The sequence below is a fragment of the Durio zibethinus genome, chromosome 5 (genome assembly GCF_047325235.1).
Source record: "Durio zibethinus cultivar Kanyao isolate XHJ-2024 chromosome 5, ASM4732523v1, whole genome shotgun sequence".
NCBI lineage: Eukaryota > Viridiplantae > Streptophyta > Magnoliopsida > Malvales > Malvaceae > Durio > Durio zibethinus.
In genome coordinates, this window is record NC_143166.1 from 33578126 (window position 1) to 33605083 (window position 26958).

General features: G+C 31.9%; 2 protein-coding genes and 2 pseudogenes across 3 annotated transcripts; 3 read left to right on the plus strand and 1 right to left on the minus strand.

The window, feature by feature from the left end:
• Positions 1-3529: 3529 nt before the first annotated feature.
• Positions 3530-4676, minus strand: LOC111281697 (21 kDa seed protein-like; annotated as a pseudogene).
• Positions 4677-9984: 5308 nt separating this feature from the next.
• LOC111281698 (transportin-1-like) lies at positions 9985-15716 on the plus strand (annotated as a pseudogene). Its single transcript, XR_016342005.1, has 15 exons — positions 9985-10636; positions 11219-11506; positions 12260-12349; positions 12440-12517; positions 12613-12693; positions 13141-13191; positions 13359-13445; positions 13518-13790; positions 14242-14343; positions 14577-14639; positions 14712-14786; positions 14919-14990; positions 15117-15241; positions 15402-15459; positions 15551-15716. The product of XR_016342005.1 is annotated as a transportin-1-like (transcript).
• Positions 15717-16533: 817 nt separating this feature from the next.
• Positions 16534-17742, plus strand: LOC111282462 (uncharacterized). Its single transcript, XM_022870551.2, has one exon. It carries the CDS (start codon positions 16991-16993, stop codon positions 17483-17485), a length of 495 nt encoding a protein of 164 aa, XP_022726286.1. The 5' UTR covers positions 16534-16990; the 3' UTR covers positions 17486-17742.
• A 3174-nt stretch (positions 17743-20916) lies between these two features.
• LOC111281913 (uncharacterized) lies at positions 20917-26808 on the plus strand. Its single transcript, XM_022869719.2, has 14 exons — positions 20917-21166; positions 22317-22428; positions 22983-23095; positions 23489-23611; positions 23707-23912; positions 24093-24168; positions 24528-24614; positions 24767-24847; positions 24983-25015; positions 25364-25417; positions 25509-25550; positions 25650-25728; positions 25823-25893; positions 26509-26808. Exons 1-14 carry the CDS (start codon positions 20999-21001, stop codon positions 26593-26595), a joined length of 1332 nt encoding a protein of 443 aa, XP_022725454.2. The 5' UTR covers positions 20917-20998; the 3' UTR covers positions 26596-26808.
• The last annotated feature ends 150 nt before the right edge of the window (positions 26809-26958 follow it).

The following is a 26958-nucleotide window of genomic DNA, read 5'->3' on the forward strand; positions in this document are numbered from 1 at the left end:
GTACGCCCAGCAAGGTAAGACTAGGCGGTTTTAGGTGCAGGATGGTTTGTTGTACACCAGGGGCAGTAGACTATTTGTGTCGTAGCACAGGAAGCTCCGTAAGAAAGTTTTACAAGAATGCCATGATTCAAGGTAGGCTAGACACTCGGGAGTGAGCCACACCTTGGTGCTGATCGAAGATCGGTACTACTGGCCACACGTGAGGGACTATGTAGAGGCCTATGTAAAGACTTATCTTATGTGCCAATAGGACAAGATGGAGCTCAAGAAACCAGGCGATCTCTTGAAGCCATTGCCAGTGCCAGAGCGACCATAAGAAAGTGTTTCTCTGGACTTTATAGTCGGTCTAGCCAAAGTAAAAGGGTTTGAAAGCATCATGATAGTGGTGGACAGGTTTTTCAAGTATGGAATCTTCATTCTAGCAACCAAAAAGTGCCCAGCTGAGGAGGCAGCTCGATTGTTCCTGAAGAACATGGTTAAGTACTGAGGAGTGCCGAAGACCATTGTTAGTGATTGGGACGGGTATTTCACGGGCAGGTTTTGGACTGAGTTGTTCAAGCTATTGGGGTCAGCCTTAACTTTTCCACCAGCATGCATTCGCAGATCGATGGGTAGACAGAACGTGTGAATGGACTATTGGAGGTCTACTTCAGGCACTATGTGAGTGCCACACAATGGTACTGGCCAAAATTGCTAGATGTTGCACAGTTTTCCTATAACTTACAAAGGAGCGAGGTAACGAACCAGAGCCCATTTAAGGTTGTGACAAGGTAACAACTACTAACACTCGATTCGATTGTTGCAGGTTATATATGGTTGAATCCAGCAGCATACAAGTTTGCCAAGGCATGGCAGGAGCAAACTCAATTAGCCACAGTCTGTCTACACAAGGCGACAAAGAGGTCGAAGAAGTAGGCAGACCAGAATAGACGGGATGTGTAGTTCCAGGTTAGAGACTTAGTATTGGTAAAGCTGCATCCTATTGTGTGCCATAAAGGGCTACACAAAGGCTTAGTCCGAAGGTATGAGGGACTTTTTTGAGTAGTCAAGAGGGTAGGCAAGGTTGCCTACAAGCTGGATATGCCACCTAAGTTGAGGGTACACTCGATGTTCCGTGTGAGCATGCTCAAGTTGTTCCATAAGGATGAGAGAGATCCAGGACAAGCAGAGTCAAAGCGTACGCCATTGGAGCAAAAACTTCATATAAAAAAGAGATCCACAGCATCATAGCTGACCGAGAGGTGAGACGAAAGAACTATCAACCAAGACAAGAGTACTTGATGCGCTGGAAGGGATTTCTAGACAGTGAGGCGAGCTAGGAACCAGCAGAGGACTTATGGCAGTTTGAAGATCAAATTAGGTAGTACTATGTAAAAGATACAACGAGGGCGTTGCGCAATCAGGTGGGGGAGAATGTCATGCTTGGGCACACGCGCCAGGCACATCAGGTGCACCAGCATGCGAGCCAGAGGTTGAAGCCCGCAGACCAGGCGTGTTGGCTGGTATTTACGTGCAAGGCCTAGGAGACGAGGCTAGAACGCTTGCCTAGCTTACAGGCTGGCCCGTGAGGCCAAGGCCTGGCATGCAGGCTGTCCGTACCACATCCAGAGGGCCCAAGGTGCTAGATACGCAAGGGAAGCTTCTGAAAGCTTGTAGGATCAGCAGGAGCCTCTTGACAGATTTGGTTGACCCTAAAAATCAGGAGTTAGAATCTTGATTGATCGTAATCTGTATAATCCCTTGATTTTAGCCTTTATTCTAGGGATATTGCCATTAAGTATAGTTGGAGCCTCACTTATAAATAGAGGGCTGCTCCACCCTCATTTGTACACCGTTAAACACTTCTGTTTCAGTGAATATACAGTATATTTTAACATTTTGTCTTGTTATTATGTTTTTCTTTAACTTGCTTAATCAACCCTTCCCATTGTTCTAGTGCCCGCACGCTTATGTTTTAGGCTAATTTAGATATAAAAAAAAAAGATTTCAAGCCTAAAACCGCACAGATTCTGAATCTAAGGTCAGAGCCTGTGACATTTACTTATTGCGTTTGCCTTGTTCCAACTAGAAGAAACTTGGGTTATCGGCTTTACGAACTCAATCTACAATGGGTTAACCTAAACTCTTTAAACGACCCAATTTGATTCACATTCGGGCCAACAATTACTCAGCCCGGTGTATCTTTCCTTCAAGTAAAAATTTAAACTTTAAAAGCCCAAAACCCTAGACCGACCTCAATTTTAATTCCATTCAAATTTTCTCAATTTCTTAAATTATTGATTTGGTTGCTTTGGAATTAGAGTCAGCTATGGACGTTGACTATTACATCGTCCTGGGCTTACCTCCCGGCGAGGAAGGAGCCAATTTAACCCCAAAAGAAATCACCAAAGCTTACAGAGAAAAAGACCGCGATCTTCACCCAGATAAACGCAAAGAGGATCCAAACGCCCTTGAAACTACATAAAGCTTAAATCATCGCACGAAATTCTCATCGAAGAAAAAGCCCGTGAAAATTTCAACAATATGCGTAACGTTTCGATTCTAAATTTTAAATAATTTGCCTTCCACCTCTTGACTTACGCAATGATTGGATACATGTTTGAATAAAGGAAAGGAAAGGAAACGTAATAAAAGGAGAGAAAAGTTTTTTTTTTTTTAAAATAGCACATATAATTTTTATTTAAATAATTAAAATTAATAAAAAAATTAAAAAATATTTTAACAATCAATGTTTGAATAAATAATGAAAAAATAATTTATTATAATATTTTTTTCAATTATAACTTTTTTTTATAAAATAACATATAATATCTAAATATATTTTTATACAATCTAACTTGTATAAATAAATATTTTTCAATAAAATTAAACATGTTTAATATGATAAGATGTATTAACTAGTTATTGATTTACTTTTAATTTTATATTTTATTTAGTATTTTAATTTATTTTGATAATAATTTGAGTTGTTTTGTTCTTAAGAGTTAAAAAAATTATAAAATATTTATAAACTGTGATGTTATATAAAATATTTATAAAAAAAATTATTTTTATAAGAAAGGTTAGTTATAAAATTAAATATAATATTATAATAAAAATATGAATATAATAATTTTTTTATAAAAATAAAATTTTTTTAACATTTTTTTCATAGGTTTTCTCCCAAATTGATGTATTAAAAATTATAAAAAAATAAAAACTTATTGAATTTTCATTTTTTTTAAATTAAAAATTTATCCAAATAAAAAAAAAATTTTCCTGCTTCCATTGCTTTTCTTTATTTTCCTTTCATTTTTTTTCTTTCCCTTCAATCCAAACATAGGCTTAGTATCCAAACATAAGCTTAGTGTTTAAAAAGTTTTGAGAAGGGCATGGAGGCATAGGTTCTAACCTCGTCATCCCTGCTTTGCCTTCTTATTAAAAGAAAAAAACTTTTGAATAATTTAATAATCATGGCTTCGTGCATGTTTTTATTAGTGCAAAGGGTTCTGCCTCCGATAGCTGTGGAATTTTTATATATTAACTGTTAACTCTTTCAACACGAAGCTTCAGCTTCCTGTATTTTTTACTGTTCTACTTTCAGGTTTTTACTAGGAATTTCCAGCTTCCTCACATTCAAAGAAAGAAAGGGAGTAGATACCGGGAAAGCTAATGCCGCCCAGCACCTTTTATTTCCTTCACTAATAGTACTTATACATTTGTCAAAGGCAACACCAACGCCAACAGCTGCATAGCATGTTGGTAGAGTACTAAACTTGAACTCAAATGAAAAAAAAAAGCAACAACGACGGTAATGGACAACGTGCCTAATCAATACATTTAGGGAAGCAGAGCCTCGCCTTCTTATTTCTCTTCCGATAGATGTAACAGCTACAGCTGCTGCTAGGATAATATTCATACATCAACAAGTTGTTTTAGAGTCTCAGCTTTCGCAAATAAGAATTGCGATCCATAACGGGTAAGAACTAGACGTCGTTGGCGAAAACCACGCTCTTCATATACTTCTATCTCGCCGCATAAATATTTTGAAGGACAATAGGCAAATGTATATGCCTTAACACGAAATCGACTAGACAAAGCAAGTGGATCACCTTCCACACCACCACTCGCCTGCTTAATCTGAAATTGACTAGATAAAGCCTTTGGATCACCTTTCACCCCCACCAGTTGTCACAAAGTATTGTCCTCTTGGTTCGTCAAACCGGACCACCTTCCACACTGTTGAGTCGTTACAATGTATGGGTTCAAAAGGAATGGACATGATGTTTAGGTCCTCTGGTCCGACTACAGCATCACTCCCGATTGTCATAGGAGTGAAAGTCACTGGAACACCAAAGTCCTGTTTGCTATTTGCTTGGAAAACATCGTACGAGCGGGTAGTATAATTTCTACCTCTGCCAATTGTTAACCCGCCAGCCGTGCCGCGGAATGATGAAGAACGTAATATGTTTGACCTTGCCGGAGCTCGTCACCATCGACGTCAATCACCGGATAAGATGCAACTGATTTTGATGAGAACACAAACACAAAAACAAACAGCAACAGAATAGTTATCTCAGTCTTCATCGTTAATATTATGTCGGTGTATTGTACATTTGGATGTCGGTTGCCTAGAGTTCATTTCAATATATAGAGATGAGGGAATGATGTTGGTAAAATTCATTATTACTAGCAATGGCCCGCGCTTTTTTGTGTGTCCAAAATTCTTTTATTTATAGTTAATATTTTTCATGACGAATTTAACAAACGAATGAATTCGTTTATAATTTTTTAATAAAAGCAATAATTAATAAAATTTTATCAATTAATTTGTAAATAATGTATATATTTAATTATCATCCATTTAAAGACGGCAATACATCCGTACAGATACATACTTATCCTAATTTCGATCATTTTTTAATAATTTAATCCGATTTTAATTTTAATCTGACATCTACTTAGTTTTTATATAAATCATAACTCAATATACACATATATATATATATCATTTACATCTAGGGAGGGCAAAATCACCCAAATCCGTCGGTTTCGACCCGACCCGACCCTTTAGGGTCGGTTTTTTTTTTTTTTTTTTTTTTTTGAAAATCGGATATCGGGTCGGGTAGGGTAGTGTAGAGTAAAAAATTTTTGGGTTCGGGTCGGGGTCGGGTTTTAAGCAAACCCGACCCTATCCGACCCGATATATATAAAAAATTATTTTTTTAATTTTATATTTAATTTTATATATATTTAATTTTATATTTATATTTAAAATAATATTTTATTAATTTCGAGTCTAGTCGGGTTGGATTTGATTTTATACAATATCGGATCGGGGTCGGGTTCGAGTATTAAAAATGAAAAATTTGTCGGGTCGGATACGGGTTCGGGTATTGTATATTTAAAATCGGATCAGATTCGGGGTGAGCAAAAACCCGCCCCGCCCCGACCCGTTGCCATCCCTACTTACATCTGATTTGTATTAATTCAAAATTAATAAAATAATTTTAATTTAGTATAATATTAATTAAAAAATTTTAATATAAATTACATATTAATTATGTATAAATATAATTTTTTATTAAATAATAATTTTTTAATAAAATACATATATATAAAATTAAAATTAAAATAAATAATTATATATATCTAAATTAAAAAAGAAAAAAAGAGGAATATTGTCCAATAAAAAAAAAAAGAAATCAAATTGAGTACTACAAGAACCCTCAACTAAAAGATGATAACAGGTGGGGTAAAGATGAGTTTATGTTCTTACCAACTCCTATTTGTTATCGGATTATTATGTTTTTATACTCAAATTTGACCTAACATATATATATATATATATATATAAAACATGTATAGGCCTAACTTGATTTAAAATCAATTCAATAGTATAACATTCATAAAAATATTATTTAAAAATTAATTACATTTTAATTATATATAAATATAATATTTTTGTAAATTGAAGTATTAATAATAACTTTATTAATATAATTTTTTTAATATAAATATAAAATTAAATAAAAAATAAATTATATATTTTTAGACATATCTTGAGATGAGATGGATGAAGTACTTTAAGTGTTCCTTTTATACGATTTCGATTTCTAAAAATGAAAATTTATCTTATCTTGACCTGTTTTCGATTTACAAAAATCATCTATATTAGATCAATGAATCAAAACCTCACTAAATATGAATTATGTTATCATTTTTTAATTTTTTATGATTTAAATAAGTGAAATATGCTTATGACTTAAAATTTAACTTAAAAATTAAATAAATGTTTGATTTAAATATGTTTATGTCACGTTAAAGTGACATGAATGTTTATTACTTAAATTTTAACTAAAAAAGTTAAAAGAACTCTTTTTTTTTTTTTTTTGTCATACGAATATTTTCGTAAATATATACGTAATTTTGAAATAATCAAATTTGTTAAATTTTAATAGCAGATTAATAAGGTTAATGAATTTAAAACATTTTTTTTAAAGCCATTGATAAAATTTTTTAATTTTAAATGTTACGAAAAGATTGTGTGATGTAATTTATTCCATTACTCTTGATTATACGTCGATTGTCAAATAACACATACTTAAAATGGAATCAAATAAAATAATATATATAATTTTTCTCTTGAAATTAACGATGCTTGCTTAAACGTTGGCAACATTTGCTTCACACATTTGGCACAACTGCTCTGCTTACCCCAAATCATTGATATAATATCGGAGCAAGTAGTGTCAACAATACCTTTTCCGGTTCAATGTGTCAAACATAGTACTTCTTTTGATGCATTTAAAATTATTTTTGATTATTTAAAATTTGAGATGATGATATAATATAAAAAAATATAAAATTGATATAATTTAAATTTTTAATAAAATTTATATATGAATTTAACAAAAAAATAATTTTTATTGATACAAATTGTAATATATATTTTCGTATAAAACACGATAAAAATACATAAATTATTATATTTATCTAAAAAATATAAAATTTATGTATTTGTATTAATCGTTTTTATTTAGTGTAAAATTTAAAAATACCGTGTCATAATTCTTTTCACGTCAAATACAAAATATTTTTTTTTTATTTTTATTAAATTTATATATAATTTTTATTAAAATTTTAAAATATATATCATTTTAATATTTTTTTATATTATTTTTATATCAACTATTATTTTATATTTAAAATTATCGTATATAATCTAAAGTCTCAAACTCTAAATTTCATTGGTGATTGATGGTCAATACTTCAAACTACTAGATAATTATTATAATTATTGGCAGAATTCAGGATTTATTTTCCATTCCCATTTGACTAATCTATTTATGTTGTTTTTCTTCTTGGGTATAATCCAGCTCTGTCGGTAAACACAGCCTTATACTAGAAAAAACACAAGACAGAAACATGTCATTCTTCTTCAAGCATCTACTTTATCAGCCTGGTTTCTGAATGTGCAGATTTGAATGTTCAACAATTGAAAAATAATGCAATGTCAATCTATGCCTGCTTGGCAGCTTTGATTTAGAAATGACAACCACTCCTTTCCCATTGTATGATATAGTACCATATATCAAATCTGGAGATTTTGCATGCTCAGTTTGACAGCATCAATGATCACATAACAATGTTGGTTAAGGTGATATTAAAAAAAAATACAATTAATTAATATATTATTTTTTAATTACTTTAAATAGTACTACTTAATCTACATAAGTTAATTGTACTGTATATATATATTAAATTTGATAACTTATATGTTTATATTATATAAAATATTAATATTTTATATATTTATATCATATTTTATATAAAAATTATATGTTATAAAATTTATATAAAATTTATTTTTTTTAATTTTTTATTAAAATTTTAAATTATATTTTTTATAATTTTTATTCGTATTATTTTTATATCATGTGATCGTATTATATTTTAAATTATTAATTTTAATATATATATATATATATATATAAATAAAGATGTCCCACAATTGATGTAGATTGAATGATCAATATAAATGTCAAAATCCAACCATATTTAATGCCCCGTCTTAAAGCCAACATTGATAGAAGTGACAAACAGTCCCCATTTAATGAATTATTACAAAATCTAATATTGATATCATGTCAGTATATATTAATATATGATCTTATCTAATATGAACGTTGGACCCCCTTTGGATTACAAAGATATATATATATATATATATATATATGACAAAATTTTATATTATCTGCATTAATGAGATTTGAATATTTTATTAATAAAATTTTAATTTTAATTTTATTATTAATATTTTTTTAATAAATTATTTACAAATTTAATATAAATATTTTATTAGACTTACAAAACTTTGATCTTGAACTGAAAAAATCTCATCTCATCTTAAATTTTTTAATGAAAAAAACTTTATTATATAAATCGATGCAATTTATGTAATAGCGTACTTTCAATTCTCTTTTACCACTTACGAGACGTCGTTTAATGAGTTTAGGTTCAAATTTTTTAGTTTACAAATTTTTTTTTATTTTTAAATTGTGATATTTTGATATTAAAAATTATAATTCAAAATTTATATACAATATTTATAAAATTTTATTAATATTTATTGAATGGTGAAAATTTTTGCCAAAAATTGAATAAGAATATCAATTTAAATAAAATATTAAAATTACCAATAAAATACAAGACATAACTATATTATTGTTCATTATCAAAGCGTAAAATAACAAAAAAAAAAGGAAAAAAAAAAACAATAATAATTAAAGATTTGATTTCCAAGTAAAATTAAGGCTTGAGCCTTATCTCTATGCCTATATGTATGTGTAGATTTTAAAGTTCAAATAATGCAATATTATACATAATAATATATAAATAAATACAGTCACTTATTCAAAAGATTAAAATTTTAAATATCAGTATTTGTAATTTTATTTTTTATTATAATTTTTTATAGGAAATATATATAAATAAATGCCTTTCTAGAAATTTTTATTTAGAAATAACAACTAATAATTGCCCATTTTAATGTACATCCATACTTAAAAAAAATATTTATTGGGTGAAATTTATGAATTTTTTTTATTAAAATTAATAAAAAAATTAAAATAAAAAATCAAAATTGATAAATTAAAAATTCTTATTATATAGGTCAAGTTTGTAAATTTTGATATCTTTTAGATCAATATTTTTAATAAAAATTTTAATATAATTTTTACTGTTAAATAAGCACTAATCAAATTTAATTATAAATAATATTTTTATACATTATTAATTTTTTTCATTGAATTATATTAATTTATTAAATTAAATTTTATAAAAAATTTCACAAACTCCAAAAACTTCGTATGCATACTTTCCCATACCTAATTTGAGATTTGGTCACTTTAACATTTAGGGCATACAAGACAAAAAATTTCAATAATTAATAAGACAATATATATATATATATAGATATAGATGTAATATCATATATCAATATATAATTATGTTGGCAATCAATAGATATGTAGCGTCGCATATCAATGTATAACTACGTTGATAATAAACAGATACGTAATATCATATATCAATCTTTAATGATTATTAGATTAAAATTATTTATACTCATATTAAATTAAAATTGATAATATTTATTTGTTTTTTTATTTATGTAATTATTTATTTTAATCAATTACTCAATTATAAAAATGTTTATTTATTTATTATACTGAATTTCTAAAATTTTTTATAATTTTTGAATAAAAAAGTGAAAGATAAAAATAACAAGAATATTTTAACCTTTACACTATATCTTCAAGGATAAAAAAGAAAAAATATGAATAATATAAAAAAACATAGCTATGATAGAGGAAGTAATTTTTCACTGAACTTAAAAGATTTAGTGACAAATTAAAGGTATGATCTGATAAATTCCTCTAATCGTATCTTATCGTGATTTCATTTGGATTATAAAGCTGATTTTTTTATTTCCATCTGCGCATCCAAATGCAGCCTAAATGGATCTATTCCAATGTTGTTGCATAAATCATGGCATGGATCATCACAAACCGATGGACAGAAAGCAAGTTTATAGAAATCGCCATTACACCTAATCTGAAACAGAAACTTGAAGCCCAAAATCTTTCCTTCATTTGCAAATTCTTTTTGTTTTTTTGTCTTTTTTTTTGTTAATCATTTTTTTTTTCATTTTTCTTTCGTTTTTGTTTGAAGAATTTAATTTGTTGAAAATAATTTCGAGTTGATATTGCCAAATTTAAACTTGGTTACGTTCTTGACTTCTTACGAACTAACTTGAGAGAACAACAGCTCAGCTACTTGAGTTCTATGCTTCGCTTGTTTGTCCACCAAAGTCTCTCAACTTGTGCAAAACTCTTCCAAAAATCCTCAACCAAAAAAGGAAAAAAAACTCATTTTCTTAATTAAATTTTATTACAACTAGAATCTGAATGGCGGCGAATGGGAGTGCCTCGTGGCACAAGAAGAGGGGTTGAAGGAGATATGCTGATTACCGGAGCAGCAGATTTCGCCTTCTTCTTCGGTTGATAAGTCTCAGATTTGGCAACAGCTTCAGCACTACTCACAGTTCCCTGATTTCAACAACTATTTCGTTTTTATTCTTGTTCGAGCTGAGGTTTGTTTTATTTCCTCTCTCCGTTTGTAACCAGTTTAGTAGAATATTTTTGGTTGGATTTTCGTGTGTTTTTTGAGGAACTGGATTATGGGTATTGATTGGATTGCAGAGTTTTTATTTCTTTTCTGGAATTTCTTTTTATTGCATTGTGTTTATTGAATTGGGTGACTGTAGGTTTAATAATTCTGTACTAGAATTTGCAGATAGCGTACATTTCTTGTATGAACTGCATTCTAAGTATTGATTGGGTCATTTTTATGGAGCAAATAACGATTTAAACTGAATTTCCTTTGGTTGGAGAGGTACTTGATTCTGGATTAAGGATAGTGTTTTTGGGTTAAACAAGGATTTTGGTGGGTTTGAGTGGGTCAACTGGGGATGTGGTTATCAGTCAGATTGTTAGTTGGTGCAGGGATTTAATGTTTCTTGATCAAAACATATCCACTATGGTGTAGTTTTGCCTTTATGTTGGTGTGTGGTGTCTAATGCAAAAAATTGATGTCTTGGAAATATTATGAACACATGTTTGCTTTTATGTGCTAATGAAACTCTCTTTTTTTTCATTTTTGGAAATTTATGCAGGGTAAATCAGTAGAGATTCGACAAGCTGCTGGTCTGCTGCTGAAAAATAATTTTAGAACTGCATATAAGTTGATGGCTCCTGCACACCAACAATATATAAAGTCAGAATTGCTACGCTGTTTAGGAGCAGAAGATAAACACATTAGGTCAACAGTTGGGACTACTGTAACTGTGGTTATTCAACTAGGGTGAATTTTGGGATGGTCTTAGCTGTTGCAAGCTGTAATAAATTGCTTGGATAGCAGTGACCTAAATCACATAGAAGGTGCTATGGATGCATTATCAAAGGTATGCAATGAGGGATCTTGTAATTTCAATCATAGTTGAATGGAAACCGTCATATTATTGTTGAGAACCTTCCTTTTAGTTTATTCAATGTAAAACCATGGTTTTCTAATAGTTTTATATAGTTTAAACTGTAAAATTTTGGAGTCAATTAAATCAATAAAAGCATGTGGCTGTAATTTTGTCCAAAAGCTGTTAGATAACATTCAGAATTAGTCAAATGAAGTTAGTACGACGTAAAATCTCTAGGGTGAGATGTAATATTCATTACCCATCTTGTCTGGTAGGATCAAGCAGTTTATTCTTTGGCCTTCTGGAACTAGATTTCCCTATGCATAAACAAGCATTGTAGCTGGAACAAGGTTCTATATCTCATTGAGGGATTGCCTTCAATTTGAACCACAATTTCTACTTATTTTTCCCCTAGTTGCTGTCCTTTCTTCTTAATATTCTTGTAGCCAATATGTGAAGTTTCCCTGGTGCAAAATCCTTGACACTCTACATTATTGAAAACTGTTTCAAATATTGTTGGTGCTTTTGTCACTTATATAAATAGCAATGAATCCCTGGTGATTCTCAATGGGCCAAATTTTGTGTGTTGTTCTATATGATTATTTTTAATGCTGATGGTCTTACTGCACTCTGAAGGTCAAAATTTAATCTAGCTGACAAAAGCTCCCATAGCAAAGACGCAATTAGATGCTAAGTTTGTACCAAGTTATTACACAATTCATCAACCATTCTTTCGTAACACAGATTTGTGAGTATAAATCGCAAGTGCTGGATTCAGATGTGCCTGGGTTAGCTGAAAGGCCCATCAACATATTCCTTCCTCGATTATTTCAGGTGAAATGCATTTACTTGTATTGAAATTCCATCATTGCATATGTCAATTCTCTGTTGTTGTCGCTAATTATGTTTCTGTGGTATAAGCAGTTTTTTCAGTCTCCACATGCTTCTCTAAGAAAGCTTTCATTGGGTTCTGTAAACCAATACATTATGTTGATGCCTTCTGTAAGTTAACTTGAAAGTTTGTAATCTTAATTGTAATGGATGTCATTCTGATACTTTTGGGACAGTATTCGATATTATACATTAATTTCTTGCAGGCTTTATACAAATCCATGGATAAATATCTTCTGGGTTTGTTTGTCCTTGCTAATGACCCTTTTGCAGAAGTGCGGATATTGGTGCATAGTTTCTCTTTTTCCTCTTGTACACTCGTTTTTAATTATAATTAAGTCTTTTGCATGGAATACTCAAATCTGCTGCAAGTATTTCCTAATTTTCCTTATAATTTATTATAACAGCAAGTCTATAAAAGCTTGGCACGAGTCACTTTTCATTTCTGATTTTCTGGTTTCGGCATTGATTTAGAAGCTGCAGTATTAGAATTAGACTTTTTTTTTTTTTTTTTTTATCTAGTCCTTGATGTTAATGGTTCTACGGTTTTTTCGGTCATGAGACTATAAACTTGCTGGACAATACATGCATTAACTAGAATACTATGAAAAGAACTGTTTCTTTCTCTTACAAAATTTTTAGTATTGCGAGTTAGTGCTGAATTGTGGGATGCTATCTTGTCTCTTCTAAGCTTGAGTATATTTAGATCAATGCTTTTTTTGCCAAATGATCAGGTTTCTGCAGCATTTATTCAGCTAATTGAAGTCCGTCCATCTTTTCTGAAGGTGGGTATCTTTTGTTTGTTACATTTTAGTTTTCTCACATTTTTTTTATTGCAGTTCTTTTCGTAGTTTCAGTTCTTTTTGTCTTATGTCATACTCTTTTGTCTTTTTATTCCTATCCACAGTCTACTTTTTCTTTTCTCTGATGTGTTTTTCTAACTATTTCACAGCCACATTTGAAGAATGTAATTGAATATATGTTGCAAGTCAATAAGGACACTGATGATGAAGTGGCACTTGAAGCATGTGAATTTTGGTAACTTTGTTCTTTGTGCATTCTATGTCTGAATGTCTTATATGAAGAGTAAGATGTCTTTTAAAACCATATTTTTGATAGCTTATGCAAATTGACAAGCTTCAAACTAATAGTTTTTGGTGGAATGCAATATCCCTTTAATTTAACCTTTTTTTTTTTCTTTTTTTATATATTTTTTTACTTTCTCACCTTTGCTTGTTCACATAATATGCGTGTTAAATATTTCAGAAGTGTTGGGGGTGTGCCTGTTTTAGCTGGGGTTCAGTATGATAAGGAGTTCATTGTATGCTCGCTTGATTTGCTCTCTGGACTTGCAAAGGGCCTTGACAGTGCAATAGAGAGTTTGGTACTTGCTTTCTTCTTTGCACTTCATGAAAAGAGATGTGATCCTCTACCACCCCCTCCACTCTGCCCCAACCCCCTTTTTTACCTATCTGATCCAAAGTGGGCATTGCTTTTATCTTTGTGGAAAGTTTTTGTTAGAAATTCATGTGAAGCAAAATTGCAGGGAGCCCTCGATGAGTATTGGCTGACTGGGTAATTAGCCATTGGTAAAATGTTCATATAGGAAACTTTCTTATGCTATATTTTCCTTTAAAATTTGTATATCTCATCCCTTAATATTTGAAAGATTAATTGTCATCATACCTAGGGTTTGATCACTTGTCATTTGTTCCGGTATTGGTGTTGCAAACTGGATATTGCTGTTAACTATTAAATTTATGATTAGTTAAACATGTTATATTACAATGTGAACTTGTATGTTTGTTTTGTTCATGTGGACCTATTACATGCAGGTTTCACAGAGTAATTTGAGGGACCTGCTTCTGCAATGTTGCATGGATGATGCTTCTGATGTTAGACAAAGTGCCTTTCCACTTGTTGGGGACCTTGCAAGAGTAAGTTAAAAATGAATCCACCAGTTTAAAGCTATAGGCTAAATTTAAATTTGACCCTTCCCTCTTTTGCGATGATAAGGGGGATTCTTTTACGTGAAGCTTGTATATCTCTTAATGAATAAGCCTCAAGCATGGTCCCAAACTCCCGGCTGATCCACTTCAAACTTCTTGTTGTATTCTTGTAGTGCTTTGTTAGTTTATTTTAACTTTATTCAAAATTTGACCTTGATTAGGTTTGCCCTGTTCATTTGCATCCTCAATTGTCTGACTTTCTTGATGTTACAGCCAAGCAATTGGTAAGCACACATTTCGGGATTCCAGATCTCAGTTTGCCGTCTTTATAATTTGTGTAATATATGTCCATGCAGAACACTCCCAAGTTAAAGGAAACCACTTCAGTGGCAAACAATGCGTGTTGGTCTATTGGAGAGCTAGCAATTAAGGTATGTGAGCTCTTCTTTCTTTGGCTTGATGAAATGAGATTAATTAACCATTTTGTTGACTCACTGTAATGAGTTAACACCCCCTTGGTTCTTTTACCGCCATGTTTTCCTCATTTGTCTTTTTAATTTCAGGTTCATCAAGAAATTTCTCCAATCGTCATGACTCTGATCTCATGTTTGGTTCCAATTCTTAAGCATGCTGAGGTAACCTTCCCTTTCTGTTGTTGAAGTTTGTTGGCATGCTACAAATATGCATAACTAGGTGTTTGTGCATTACTTCCTTTATGTGTCCCCTATGATACCATAATCTCATCTGTGTATGATTAGCAGGGGCTCAACAAGTCACTTCTTGAAAATAGTGCAATTACATTAGGGAGACTTGCATGGTTCTGCCCAGAGCTTGTATCACCACACATGGAGCATTTCATGCAATCATGGTGTATTTCTTTGTCTATGTAAGTATTAGTTTATCTCTCTTTTAAATTATTTCTTGATGTACAGTTAAACTATTGTTATCTACAGGTACATTTAGTTACACTTCATAGAGCGTAATTCATTTTTTCACTTTGTTAGCTTTGTATTATGTCAACTCATCTGATAAACAATTTGTGGCAGCATTCGTGATGATAATGAGAAAGAAGATGCTTTCCGAGGTCTAGGTCTATGTGCGATGGTATGAATCTGCTTTTATAATAATTTTTATTTGTTATTAATAGTTAAAATAATAATATAATTTGTGCTTGGGTGGTACTAAACTTTTTCAGGGTAGGGCAAATCCATCAAGGTAACTGAGTTCACTTGTTTTCATATGCAAAGCTATTGCAAGTTGGTACGTAAAGATTACGTGTCATAATTCGACACAAAAATATTAAATATATATTTTTTTATTTTATTAAATTTATATATAATTATTATTAAAATTTTATGCTATCACCTTTATGTCTTCTTTCTTATTGTATTGTAATACTGTATCGTATTTTAGATTGTCAAGCCTAGTGGATTTTTTTTTTTTTTTTTTTTTTTATGATTATTTACTTTTGTGCGACAATGAGATTGGGGTTTCATAGTATGGACAACAAATGTTAGCCTGCTGGGACTCAAATGAACTAATGGATGGTGTACCGTGTGGGCCACAAACAAAGCAGAATTTTGGCTACTCTGATTCTCTGCAAGTTTTTACTTGATTTTCTTATTTGTAAGTTTTTCTAGGACTTCCCCTTCTCTTCAATCCTATTGCCTCAGTTTCTTTTCCTCATATTCTGTTTGGTTTAATACTTTTTTTATTTACTTTTATTTTTTTTTTACTAAAAACGAATTAAAGTAAAATATAATAAATAAATAACAAGAGCATTGAATCTCATTTTTTTGACATATATTCTCTAAGAATAGGGACAAAATCCAGTTGGGAAATATATATGATATATTCAGGTTGGACAAAATCAACAATTATAAAATTAATAGTATTAAGATGCTTAAAATTTTTAAGATTTTTATATATTTATAATTTAGATAATTTAAAATATGATATGATGATACGATATAAATATGTTTTAAAAATAAAATATTAAAATAATAAATTTAAAATTTTAATAATTATTATATAAATTTAATGAAATTAAAAAATATATTTTATATTTTTATATTAATATAAATTATGATATATAGTTTTATATAACATATAATATATAAATTTTAATATTTTAGATTATATGAATATACGAATGAATTATCGGAGAGAAAAACAAAAATGAAAAGAACAAACAAAACAAAATCCAAATCTAGCTACTGCCATTGCAGAGACAGCACAGTTCGATGAAACTTCAAAAGGTCTTGATTTTCCTCCTTCATCTACACGCGCGCGTGACAGACGTTATTAGTCCTATATCAGACAAATGTTTTAAATCTACCGGTTCATTCAAAGAACGCGCCAACCTGTCGCTTGAAGTACCCTTCATTCATTCTCCCTCCTGCTGGCCCAGATAACAACCTTTGGAAAACAGCCTTAAAAATCAGCTGTGTCTGAAATTCTCCGAAAATTCTTCCAGATTTGTCTCTGCACACCCCAAAGTGAAAACCCATCTATTTGTCCTTTCAATTAGTTAGTATTAACTATAAAGTATTATATCTACAAAGCTAAAAGGCTTAAGCCAAAAATTTTACCTTTCCAAATATAGCAATCAATCAAAAACAAATCCTCTAGATTCATGGCTACCGATAATTCCATAATTGAAGACCCAAATACAAAAACAAACAAAGAAGCCAACCTAAATCTTGATCATCCTTCAATAAATTCTCATTCACCAACTTTTTTCTTACACAACGGCTTCAGTTCATCTCAGGTTTCAGACATAGAGATGATCACGATGCAGTCCGTTTCTTACACGAGTTTGAAGGACTTGTTGCCTACACAAACTCCAGCGATCGCATCACCAACGCATAATTCAAGTTGGCATGAAATTCCCATCAAGAATCCACTTGTTAAGCATGCTGCGTTGGCTTATTTGCTGCCCATGTCGAGTCCACCGGAGGTCGGAGAAAAGGGTTTGTTTGGAAGGCTTAAGGAAAGGTGCTGCGGTGAATGTGGGTGCGTTTTGTGGTTATATGATGTCGTTTGGAGGAGCGTCAAGGAGGCGTTTTGGGAGAGGAGAGAAGAGGTTTACGATGATTATTATGACGATGATGAATACAAAGTTGACTGAAACTGAGATGGCAGCTCCCTCCTTTTTTTTTTTCCTATCTCAGTGGCGGTTGAGGTTTGACCGGTGGATAGTGGTTCAATTTGTAAATAGAGATTCATTTTTGGGTTTTTCATAAAAATTTTTTGGCTTCTTGCTTTTGTAAGTACAGAAAAAATCATTGAAATATTCAATGTTAACAGTTCAACATACTTGATTTCAGGAAGATGGATGGAAGTTGCTATTTTGCTGTGAAGTTAATACAATTTCGGATTCGTTTTTTTTTTTTTTTCTTTTAAATTACGTTTAATTAATCCAACTTATAATATTAATAATTTTTGAATGGTTAAGGTTCAAGGATTGATTGCAAAGTATTCATATTCAAATTTTACGATTTTTTATTGATAAGTGATTCATAATTTTTTTTATAAGTTAACGATGATTTAAAAAATGTAAAACTTGATTTGCTTTTAAACTTTTTTTCTTAAAAAATTTTCAAGAATCACTCTTTGATTAGTGGCAAAAGGACAGTGATTAATAAAGTCTAACTATTGAGTAATTATAAGATAAATCAGTAAATCACTCTTAAAAGCATACGTGGGGCTCCTCGTTTTCTTATTAGTTACTAGGTTAGGTTAGTTTCATTCTGTACATTCCATCTGTCCTTATAAAAGCATCAATTTTGCTCTAAGTTACATGCATATAATAGGTGAAGTACATATGCAGCAATCTTGACAAATGGTGTGGACTCTGGACTATAGCTCACTAACCCAAAGTTTCTTTGTGGTGCATAATCTGAAATATAACTATCAAATAACTCGGGATTTAATCAAATTCATTCATGCAATTATCTCAATAATTTTGAGATTTAAATTTTAACATTTATTTTTTTTTATTTTTACATTGCGAACAATTGTAAAAAGATGTAACTATCAAATTCTCCACTTTAAATTCTTTACTATGTTGGGGAGGAAAGTTTGCTGGTTGGCCAAGCTTAGTCGTCTCACATGTTAAAGCTAAGTAGTACTATTAGTGGTTCAGTTTGATTAAATGCCTTGTCCAAATTACACGTAAGTCGATGACATTGCCACCAATTCATCAATGACTATGATAGTTTCATAACACAAAAATGACAGGCATTTTTCTAAACGAATAGTGCAAGGAAAACTATGCCTACAAGCCTGTTTGGTAACATGCAAAATGTTGCACGTAATGGAAGAGGAAAGGAAAGTTCACCAAAACTTCAAGGAGCTTAGGTGTTTGTCTGTAAACAAAATTGTTTCTTTAATACATCTTTATGGTCTGTCGAAAATAAAGAACACCCATGCACTATTATTGCAAAATACCAGAGGAAATAAGCTACAAGAATGTCAATCAAATGTACATGAAAATATTACAGAATCATTGATAAAAAATTACATAATTTCTCGTCAAATATTTTAGCTACGTGTTTTAAACCAAATTAATAACATGTCAAAGAACCTGTAGTTGAGTTTTAGAAATTCTTCATTCCTCAGGAGTGCTTTGAAGTTCAGGACTCCAAGAATGGTGGCTGTTCTTAATTGCATTGGACCTCATAAGATGTTTTCTTCGCTGAAGATTTAACCGTTTTTCTACAGATATTGGAGATGGTGATGATTGGTAATTTGCGCTAATAATATTCCTACTACCACCATTAATAATTCCTGACATTTGTGCTTCAAATCTTGCTTCCTTACGACAAATGCCTCCACTGTTAGCCTGCGAAATGGCTTCTAACAAATTGCTTCTCAGAGTTTTCTGATTTCGGCTTCTAACAAATTCTTGATCCATGGTAAATTTGCTTTTTGTTTTATCGTTAGAAATAAAAAAAAAAAAAAAAGGGACAAAAAGCATGGTGAAACTGAACCCCAAATCCCAAAACATGGATTCCATCTATTTATCGACCGACAGGCGTGGCCATCGTGGGCGCACGATATGGACAAGGATTACAAAGCCCAATGATCCAACCCAACCTGACGTTTTAGCCGAAGAAAAGCTTAGTGCTAGTACTAATTCAACGCAGAGAATAACACTTGGAGCCCAAACATTGGTTTTAGACTATCTATAAACTTTTATAGCCTTCTCTTAGGTTTTCCATTTTCCCTCACTTTCTTGGGAAAATATGCCAATGTATCTGAACAACAGCGGGGATGGTGTAAACAGAGGGCCATGCTTGAGTCATGAATGAGTAGGAAAGCATAATTAGAGTTACTTTTGGGTGAATCATGCTCAATAATGTTTATTACTTTATTCTCACCTGTTTGTAAACTATATAGCATATGATTTATATTTTTATACTCCATGTTTAATACATGGGACAACTTTACTGGTTTTATGGACAAAAAGTTTATTTATGTTTCATGTGAATAAATGATCAAAGAGACTCATGAAAATTTTAATTTAAAATATTATCTTTAATAGTATAAATAAATTGTATATGAATGATTACGATTATATTTATAAGTTATTCATTTAATTAATAAATTATAAAAAATTATTTTTAATTATTTATTAAATTTAATAAATAAATAAAAATCGAGCATGTTCATTAGTTATTCATCGAATGCTTATGAATAAATTTTAAAATATTATTCGTGATTATTTATTAAATTTAATAAATAAATAAAAATTTAATATATTCATGAATTATTTTTAAAATATTTTTTTTCGTTTATTCCCTTATGCTCATCATGCATTCAAAAGAATCATTTTGTTTTAACATAAGTATTTATTTTAGATTGAAATCTTTATAATTTAACTTTTTTGTTGAACTTAATTTTAAATAAAGAAGTACAATATAGTTTAACTTTATATCTTAACCTACAACTTAATTTTCTTGCTTTTCCTTTAATTTTTGAATTGATCTTAAGATCAGTGACAGAAAATGATAAATTGCAATCGACCAAGTACACTGTTTGAAATTTCACTTCAAAAAAAAGGTTAAGCTGATAGCATTTTGGAAGCAAACAACAATTATTGCTAAAAACCAACTTAAGAAAAACCAAGACAAATTGAAACAACCCTACAGACTGTTTTATGATAGGTTAAGCTCATTAGTATTTTGGAACCAAACAACAATTATTGCTAAAAAACCAACTTAGAGAAAATCATTACAAATTGAAACAACCGACGAACTATTTTATCATATTAATATTGCCATCAATGGTAGATTGTCTTTTTTTTTTGTAAGCTTTAGAGGCAAGTTAAACTGTTCAAGGTTTGACAAAAGCTTCGGTGTCGTTATCATCCGTTTATTTCAAGTTTAATTCATTTATCACTTTCTGATGAACTTAGTTAATTAGAAGTTAAGCAACTGGGGGTGTTTTTACTTTTTGATCTCTTTTTTGTCATTTTCAGAATAAAATCAAGGGAAAAAAGATCCACATGACTCTCTCTTGCTCTTGTATTTAACCCATCAACATCGAGTCAATTACGACTCTTTAGACTTTCACAGTTTCGAGCGTTAGTGTTCAGCAGTAGGACTTTGCTTTTTCATCCATTCAGAGAGAGAGAGAGATGGAGAAGAAGCTAACAGCGTTAAGCCATCTCTTCGTGACGGTTTTCATGTCAGGTTTTGCAAGCTTCATCGTGGTTCCGGTCATTACTGATGTTACCATGGTCGCCGTTTGCCCTGGCACTGATGAATGCTCCCTAGCCATTTACCTTTCTGGATTCCAACAAGCTGTACGTGTTTCTTCTACTTTTGTTTCTTCTTTTACCAATATCGTCTTCATCTTTAACCCTGAAAATCCTGGAAAGTTGCACTCCCTGTCTTTTCTTAACAAACAACAAACAGAAGAAAAAAAAATTGTATATTCTTTGATTCTCCTATTCTTTACTTTTCTTCTTCCTTTCTCAAAAACGGAAAATAATAATAAAAAAAGGACAAAAGACTAGGGAGACACTTTATCAGTCTCATCATTTTCATGTCTTCTACTAGTATCATGGAAGAACGGAGAAAATGGAAAATATTTTAGAACCCATTTTTTTGTTTTTTCTGTTTTTGGTTTCAAATGAAGAACCATAACAGTCCTGTAAAATTCTACTTTTTTTTTTTTTTGTTTTTTACCTCATTTTTTTACAATAAATTACAAATATCTTCAATGTTAATGTATGGTAAGGTTATAATACATGTGGAAAAGTATGCACCAGCAAGTTTATTTTATTTTATTTTTATTTTGGTCGTCAGTTTTTTTTAGGTGAGAGGCCATTTGGCGCACTAATCACCATCTTAGCTACTGTTCAAACCTACCAATATTCGGGTCTTTTCCTTCCAAACAAACCGATTCCTGAATTTGCGTGATGTCATTTTGGATAATTCACATCTAAGATATCACGATCGCACAAACTTTTTTCGTCACTCAAGTATATATGCCTTTGTTGGGCGACTAAAGTGGAAGAGGCCAAAAACTGAGATGGAAGCAACTTGCCACAGTGTCGACAAAAGACAAAAGGGTCGTGTTAACATGTCCATTACAAGATAACTTTCACAGAATTTCAGTTCAGAGTTATTAAAATTTAATTTTATAAGAAAAAAATTGGGAAAAGAGCTTAGATTTTTTTCTTTGAAGCTTATTCTTCGATTTGGATTGTGTTTGTCGATACCTTAAATTTGGATCAATAATATTATTAAAAAACCCATTATCATAAACGTGAGTAAATCAGTTAATTAATTGATTTTTGAAGAAAGCATTTCCAAATCATAAACCAACTTGATTCATCTTTGAATATGTTGATGTATCCAATGGATTCTACATATTGGTTTTCTTAGAAATTATTCCTTCAATTTGGTGGCATTTATTGCTTCCGTGTGACAGTGTCTGGTGTGATGCAGATCATAGGACTAGGGACGGCCTTGATGATGCCACTTATTGGGAATCTGTCGGATCAGTATGGAAGAAAAGCTCTGCTCACATTACCTATGACTTTGTCTATTATTCCCCTCGGTATGATATGAATAGAGATTTCACTACTTAGCTTCGCTTAATACTAATTGGTGTCTCATCAGTGCTTCCATGGTCCTATCTGTGGGCCAAAACACATGTTTCGTGTTATGCCTGTTGGTGTGGGTTGACGGGTTACCTCATGGTTACTTTGCCAACTTAATCTGGTCAGTCATTGTCAAGTATTTATATACCTTTGAATTGGGTTGTAGGTGAGGAAAGTGTTATGGATGCCATTTTGGCATGTTGCTTTACAGGTTGTTAAGGCTTCACCATTGAAAGTTTGCATCTGCCGTGTGCTTTAATTTCTCTGTGCTTTTTTGTTTTTGTATCCAATTTCACATCGAAAAATTTCGAGTCTGAGTCCGTTCACTTATTGCCCCCTTGCTTCCCATGTAAACCAAATAGTTCTTTATGAGTGAGTGGTCACATCTTGATGTTAGTGCCGTTACCTTAAAAATCTAGCAAAGGCAAGAGTTGTGCCTTTTTTTTTTTTCCATCAAAGCAATTCGAAGGATGACATATATCTATTATCTTATGTGACCATCTTCTTGCAGCTGTATTGGCATGCAGCAGAACAACAAATTATTTTTATGCCTACTATGCGCTCAGGACTCTCACTGCCATGGTCTGTGAAGGCAGCATTAACTGCCTTGCTCTTGCTTATGTGGTAACTAATAACCCTGAATCATCCTTCATTGCCTTGTAATTTTGGCAGCAAGCACTTTTTCACAAGCCTGGTACTTGATTCTATGTTAAACTATTAATGATGGAGTTCCATATAAGATGTCAAACAGGCCAATTTTTAAAAGATTACTGACTCAAAAAAGCACCTTGCGCATGTTCCTTAACCCCTTTAACATATTAGTAACATTTTATTTCAACCCGTACTCAAGCACAAACAAAATGATTTTACGAAGAGTTGATTATTTGCATTAGATTATCAAACACAACAATCTTCAGTCCCAAAACTGAAGTAAATATACATATTTGGCTTTACCACATGTATGTCAACCATATTTATTATTTGATGGAAGTTGTGGTCTTGGTCTTGCCTTTGCAGGCAGACAACATTTCTGATAGCCAACGGGCATCTGCATTTGGAATTCTCGCAGGCATAAGCTCAGGTGCATTTGTCTGTGCAACCTTAGCAGCTCGTTTCCTCGCCACTGGTTCCACATTTCAGGTTTTTCCTTGAGACTTCTCTAGAACCTCTGAACTGTACCTTTGCTCATTGTTGCATCTCAAAATTTTTGTTACAAGTTTTTTTTACCCTTTCAGGTTGCTACATTTGTATCAATACTTGCAGTAGTGTACATGAGAATATTCCTTGAGGAAAGTATACCAAATCAAGTCAACGGTATGACACAACCAATCTTGAAAGAAGGGGAAGATGTCATTCAAAAGGATGGTAATGCACCTAGAAAGATGTCAGTGTCCAAGAAAATTCCATCCGTGGGAGACATTATTTCCTTGCTAAAGGGCAGGTAAGGCTTGGTATGGTAATATTTTCTAGCACTTTGGCCTAATCCCAGAACTGGTAAAGTTAACCTATCAATTTAAAGAAGTGAAGGCATAAGTTGTTTTGATGGACTAATCCTCACTATAATTTGATGTAATCGTGTTATTATTAGTGTTTGAAATGACTAATAAAGTTTCAATTTCAGTCCATCATTTTCCCAAGCAGCAGCTGTTGCTTTCTTCAATAGTCTTGCAGAGGGTGGGATGATATCTTCATCAATGGTGTGGCTTCCTTTCTAATTGTGAAAACCTTTGCCAAATAGAAACTTGAGATAAGTTTGTTGATCTCATCATCCAAAGATACATAGCTGAAAATGACAAAATCAACGATTCAGAAGCAAACAATTCTTCAAAGCTTTTCTTTTTTCCAGAAATGGCAGCTAATGTTTCTTGTAGCTGATAAGAGTCATAGAGTAGGTTAAAGTCTCTATGCTTGTAACAGCTAACCAATCTGAGCCTTGATAAATTGATCAAATGTCCAAATTTTATGCTTGTGCATTTCTCAACCTTCAAGTGCAATCTTGTGATCAAACAGATTAAAGTCTCTTACAGCCACCTGGGCAAATTTTTCTTCCATGCAGTACTATTTAAAGGCTCGTTTCCACTTTAACAAGAATCAGTTTGCTGATTTGATGCTAATTGCTGGAATTGTATCAACTATTTCACAGGTATATATACTAGTATAAATATTGTTGTTGGTACATTTCTCATACTACTACTTGACTCTCGTTTTCTTTTGTTTTCCCTATTTCCATTTCATATTTTGGGTCTCCAACAATCAAGATTCATGTTTAGTCTTATATGCTTCTGAATCCTGCAGTTGTTTCTCATGCCTTTATTGGTATCTCCCATAGGAGACAGAAGGTTGCTTTCAATAGGACTTCTAGTCACCTGTACAAATGTAAGAGTTGCATTCTTACCTTGTTCAACCTTTTATTATTACTCCGTCTGATATAATGTGCTTTAAGCTGATGAAATTGTAACCATGTGTTGAGAAGACAAACCACTGATGAATTTTGTACCTGGTGTAATGCAGGCCATTCTTTGCAGCATAGCCTGGTCAGCTTGGGTAATTTCTTCATCAAAGTTGCTATAGCTTCATCTTCTTTTACTACTAGAGCAGAAAAAAAAATTCTTGTTCTCTCATTTGACACAGAGAGAACCTTAAAATCAAAGTTATGTAACCCGGATTTTCAGAACAAGGTGACATGGCAACCACCTTGAGGAAACAAAAATCAGAATATCAGATAAAAATAGCATTATTTTAAAGTTTGAGATTGTTTGAGTTCTATTTCAATTTTGCAAATAATGCTTTTGCAACGAAATCAATCCACTGATGAGCATATATAACTCATTCCTTTGCTTCTGACTAAGCCATTCGGTATGTAACATTGGGAGGAAACACATTTCTATGCAGGTTCCATATGCAGCTACTGCATTGTCTATTGTGATGGTCTTTGCACCACCATCTGTGAGTTCTTTTGCTTCCATCTCATGACAGCTTTGTTCTGTTACCTGAAAGACTACTTTTGTTGATTGAATCTTAATTATGAATTATACAGTTACGCAGTATTGTATCAAAAAAAGCTGGCGCCAAAGAGCAGGTAATTTCTAGCAAATTGGATTTCCAGTGTTGTTCTTTTGTCCTATTTCAATCCTCTTGTTCATGCATAATTTTAACTGGTAAAAACAAATTACATCAGGGGAAGGCTCAGGGATGCATATCAGGCGTGAGTTCCTTGGCCAACATCATTGCTCCATTAATCTTTAGTCCTCTGACAGGTGTGTGAAGACTGGTATTTTATTCCCTTTTCCCAAAAATTTATAGCTTTTATTGAAGAATATGAATTAATCACTTCTCCCTTTGTTCATCCAGCATTGTTCCTGTCTGAAGAAGCGCCATTTCATTTCCCTGGCTTTAGTATTATGTGCATTGCGATAACATTGGTATGAACTTTTACCTAGTAAAACTACTATTGTCAACACACTTCTCATATTTCAACATCGAACATTGATTATTTATCTGTTTGATTTAGCATGAGCATCTTGATTAGTTCTAGTATGGTAACCTGTAATCAATCGGCCCCCAACAACTAGTTTTTACTTTGCAGCTTTTAATAACTTCTTCAGAAAGAAAAAAAAAAGAAAGGAAAAGGAAAAGAACTTTATGAGCTTCACTGAATGCAGCACGTACATACACCAATAGAAATGCTTCTACTACAAGTCACTGTCCATAACTAGTTATAAATTCTGCATTCATCAACAGCATATAATGTGCCACAGTAACCTAAATCTGTCTTTAAGAATGCCAAATCCAATAGGTTACGGAGATTGGATTCTTCTAATAGATCAAAAGCTTTAATTTGACTAAGATTGATCCAACCTTTTTATCTGTAAAAGGCTGAACTTAAAATTTGACATTAGTAGAAATCAGTCTCACCAGAGCAGCATGGCCCTGCTGATAGCTTCACACACTTTTTTTTTAATCATTGTTTCTATCTATCGCTTGGAGCTTCATTCCTTATGACTTAGGTAACTAAAACGACTTTTATTTTTTGACAGATGATTGCCTTCATTCAGAGTTTGATGATAGGGAGTGCTCCTTCAACTTCCAGTGACGAAAACAGCGGTAACTGCATTGAGGTTTAGTTGGGATGGTTTAAATGATATATACTAATTATAGAAAGTGAAAGCATTTCATGAAGGTTGCCTCTTTTGAAAGGCAGAAGAAAGCTATTGAAAGAGATTGTTACAAGTAAATTCACTTGGTTTGTAAATATGTAGCATACAGATGCTTCTATGTTCTGATTAGTTATAATAACCTGCCAAAAGAGTGGCAAAAGCTGATGTGCAGTTGATCAATCAGATTTGTTGACCCATTCGTAGGTTTTATTATAGAAACCAAAAGCAAGATTAAATATGTAAGTTCCAAGTAACCAAGGCATTTTGGTCCTTTAATGGGCTCCACAAGTAGAAATTCTCCCTCACAGATCAACAGGTAATATAGCCACA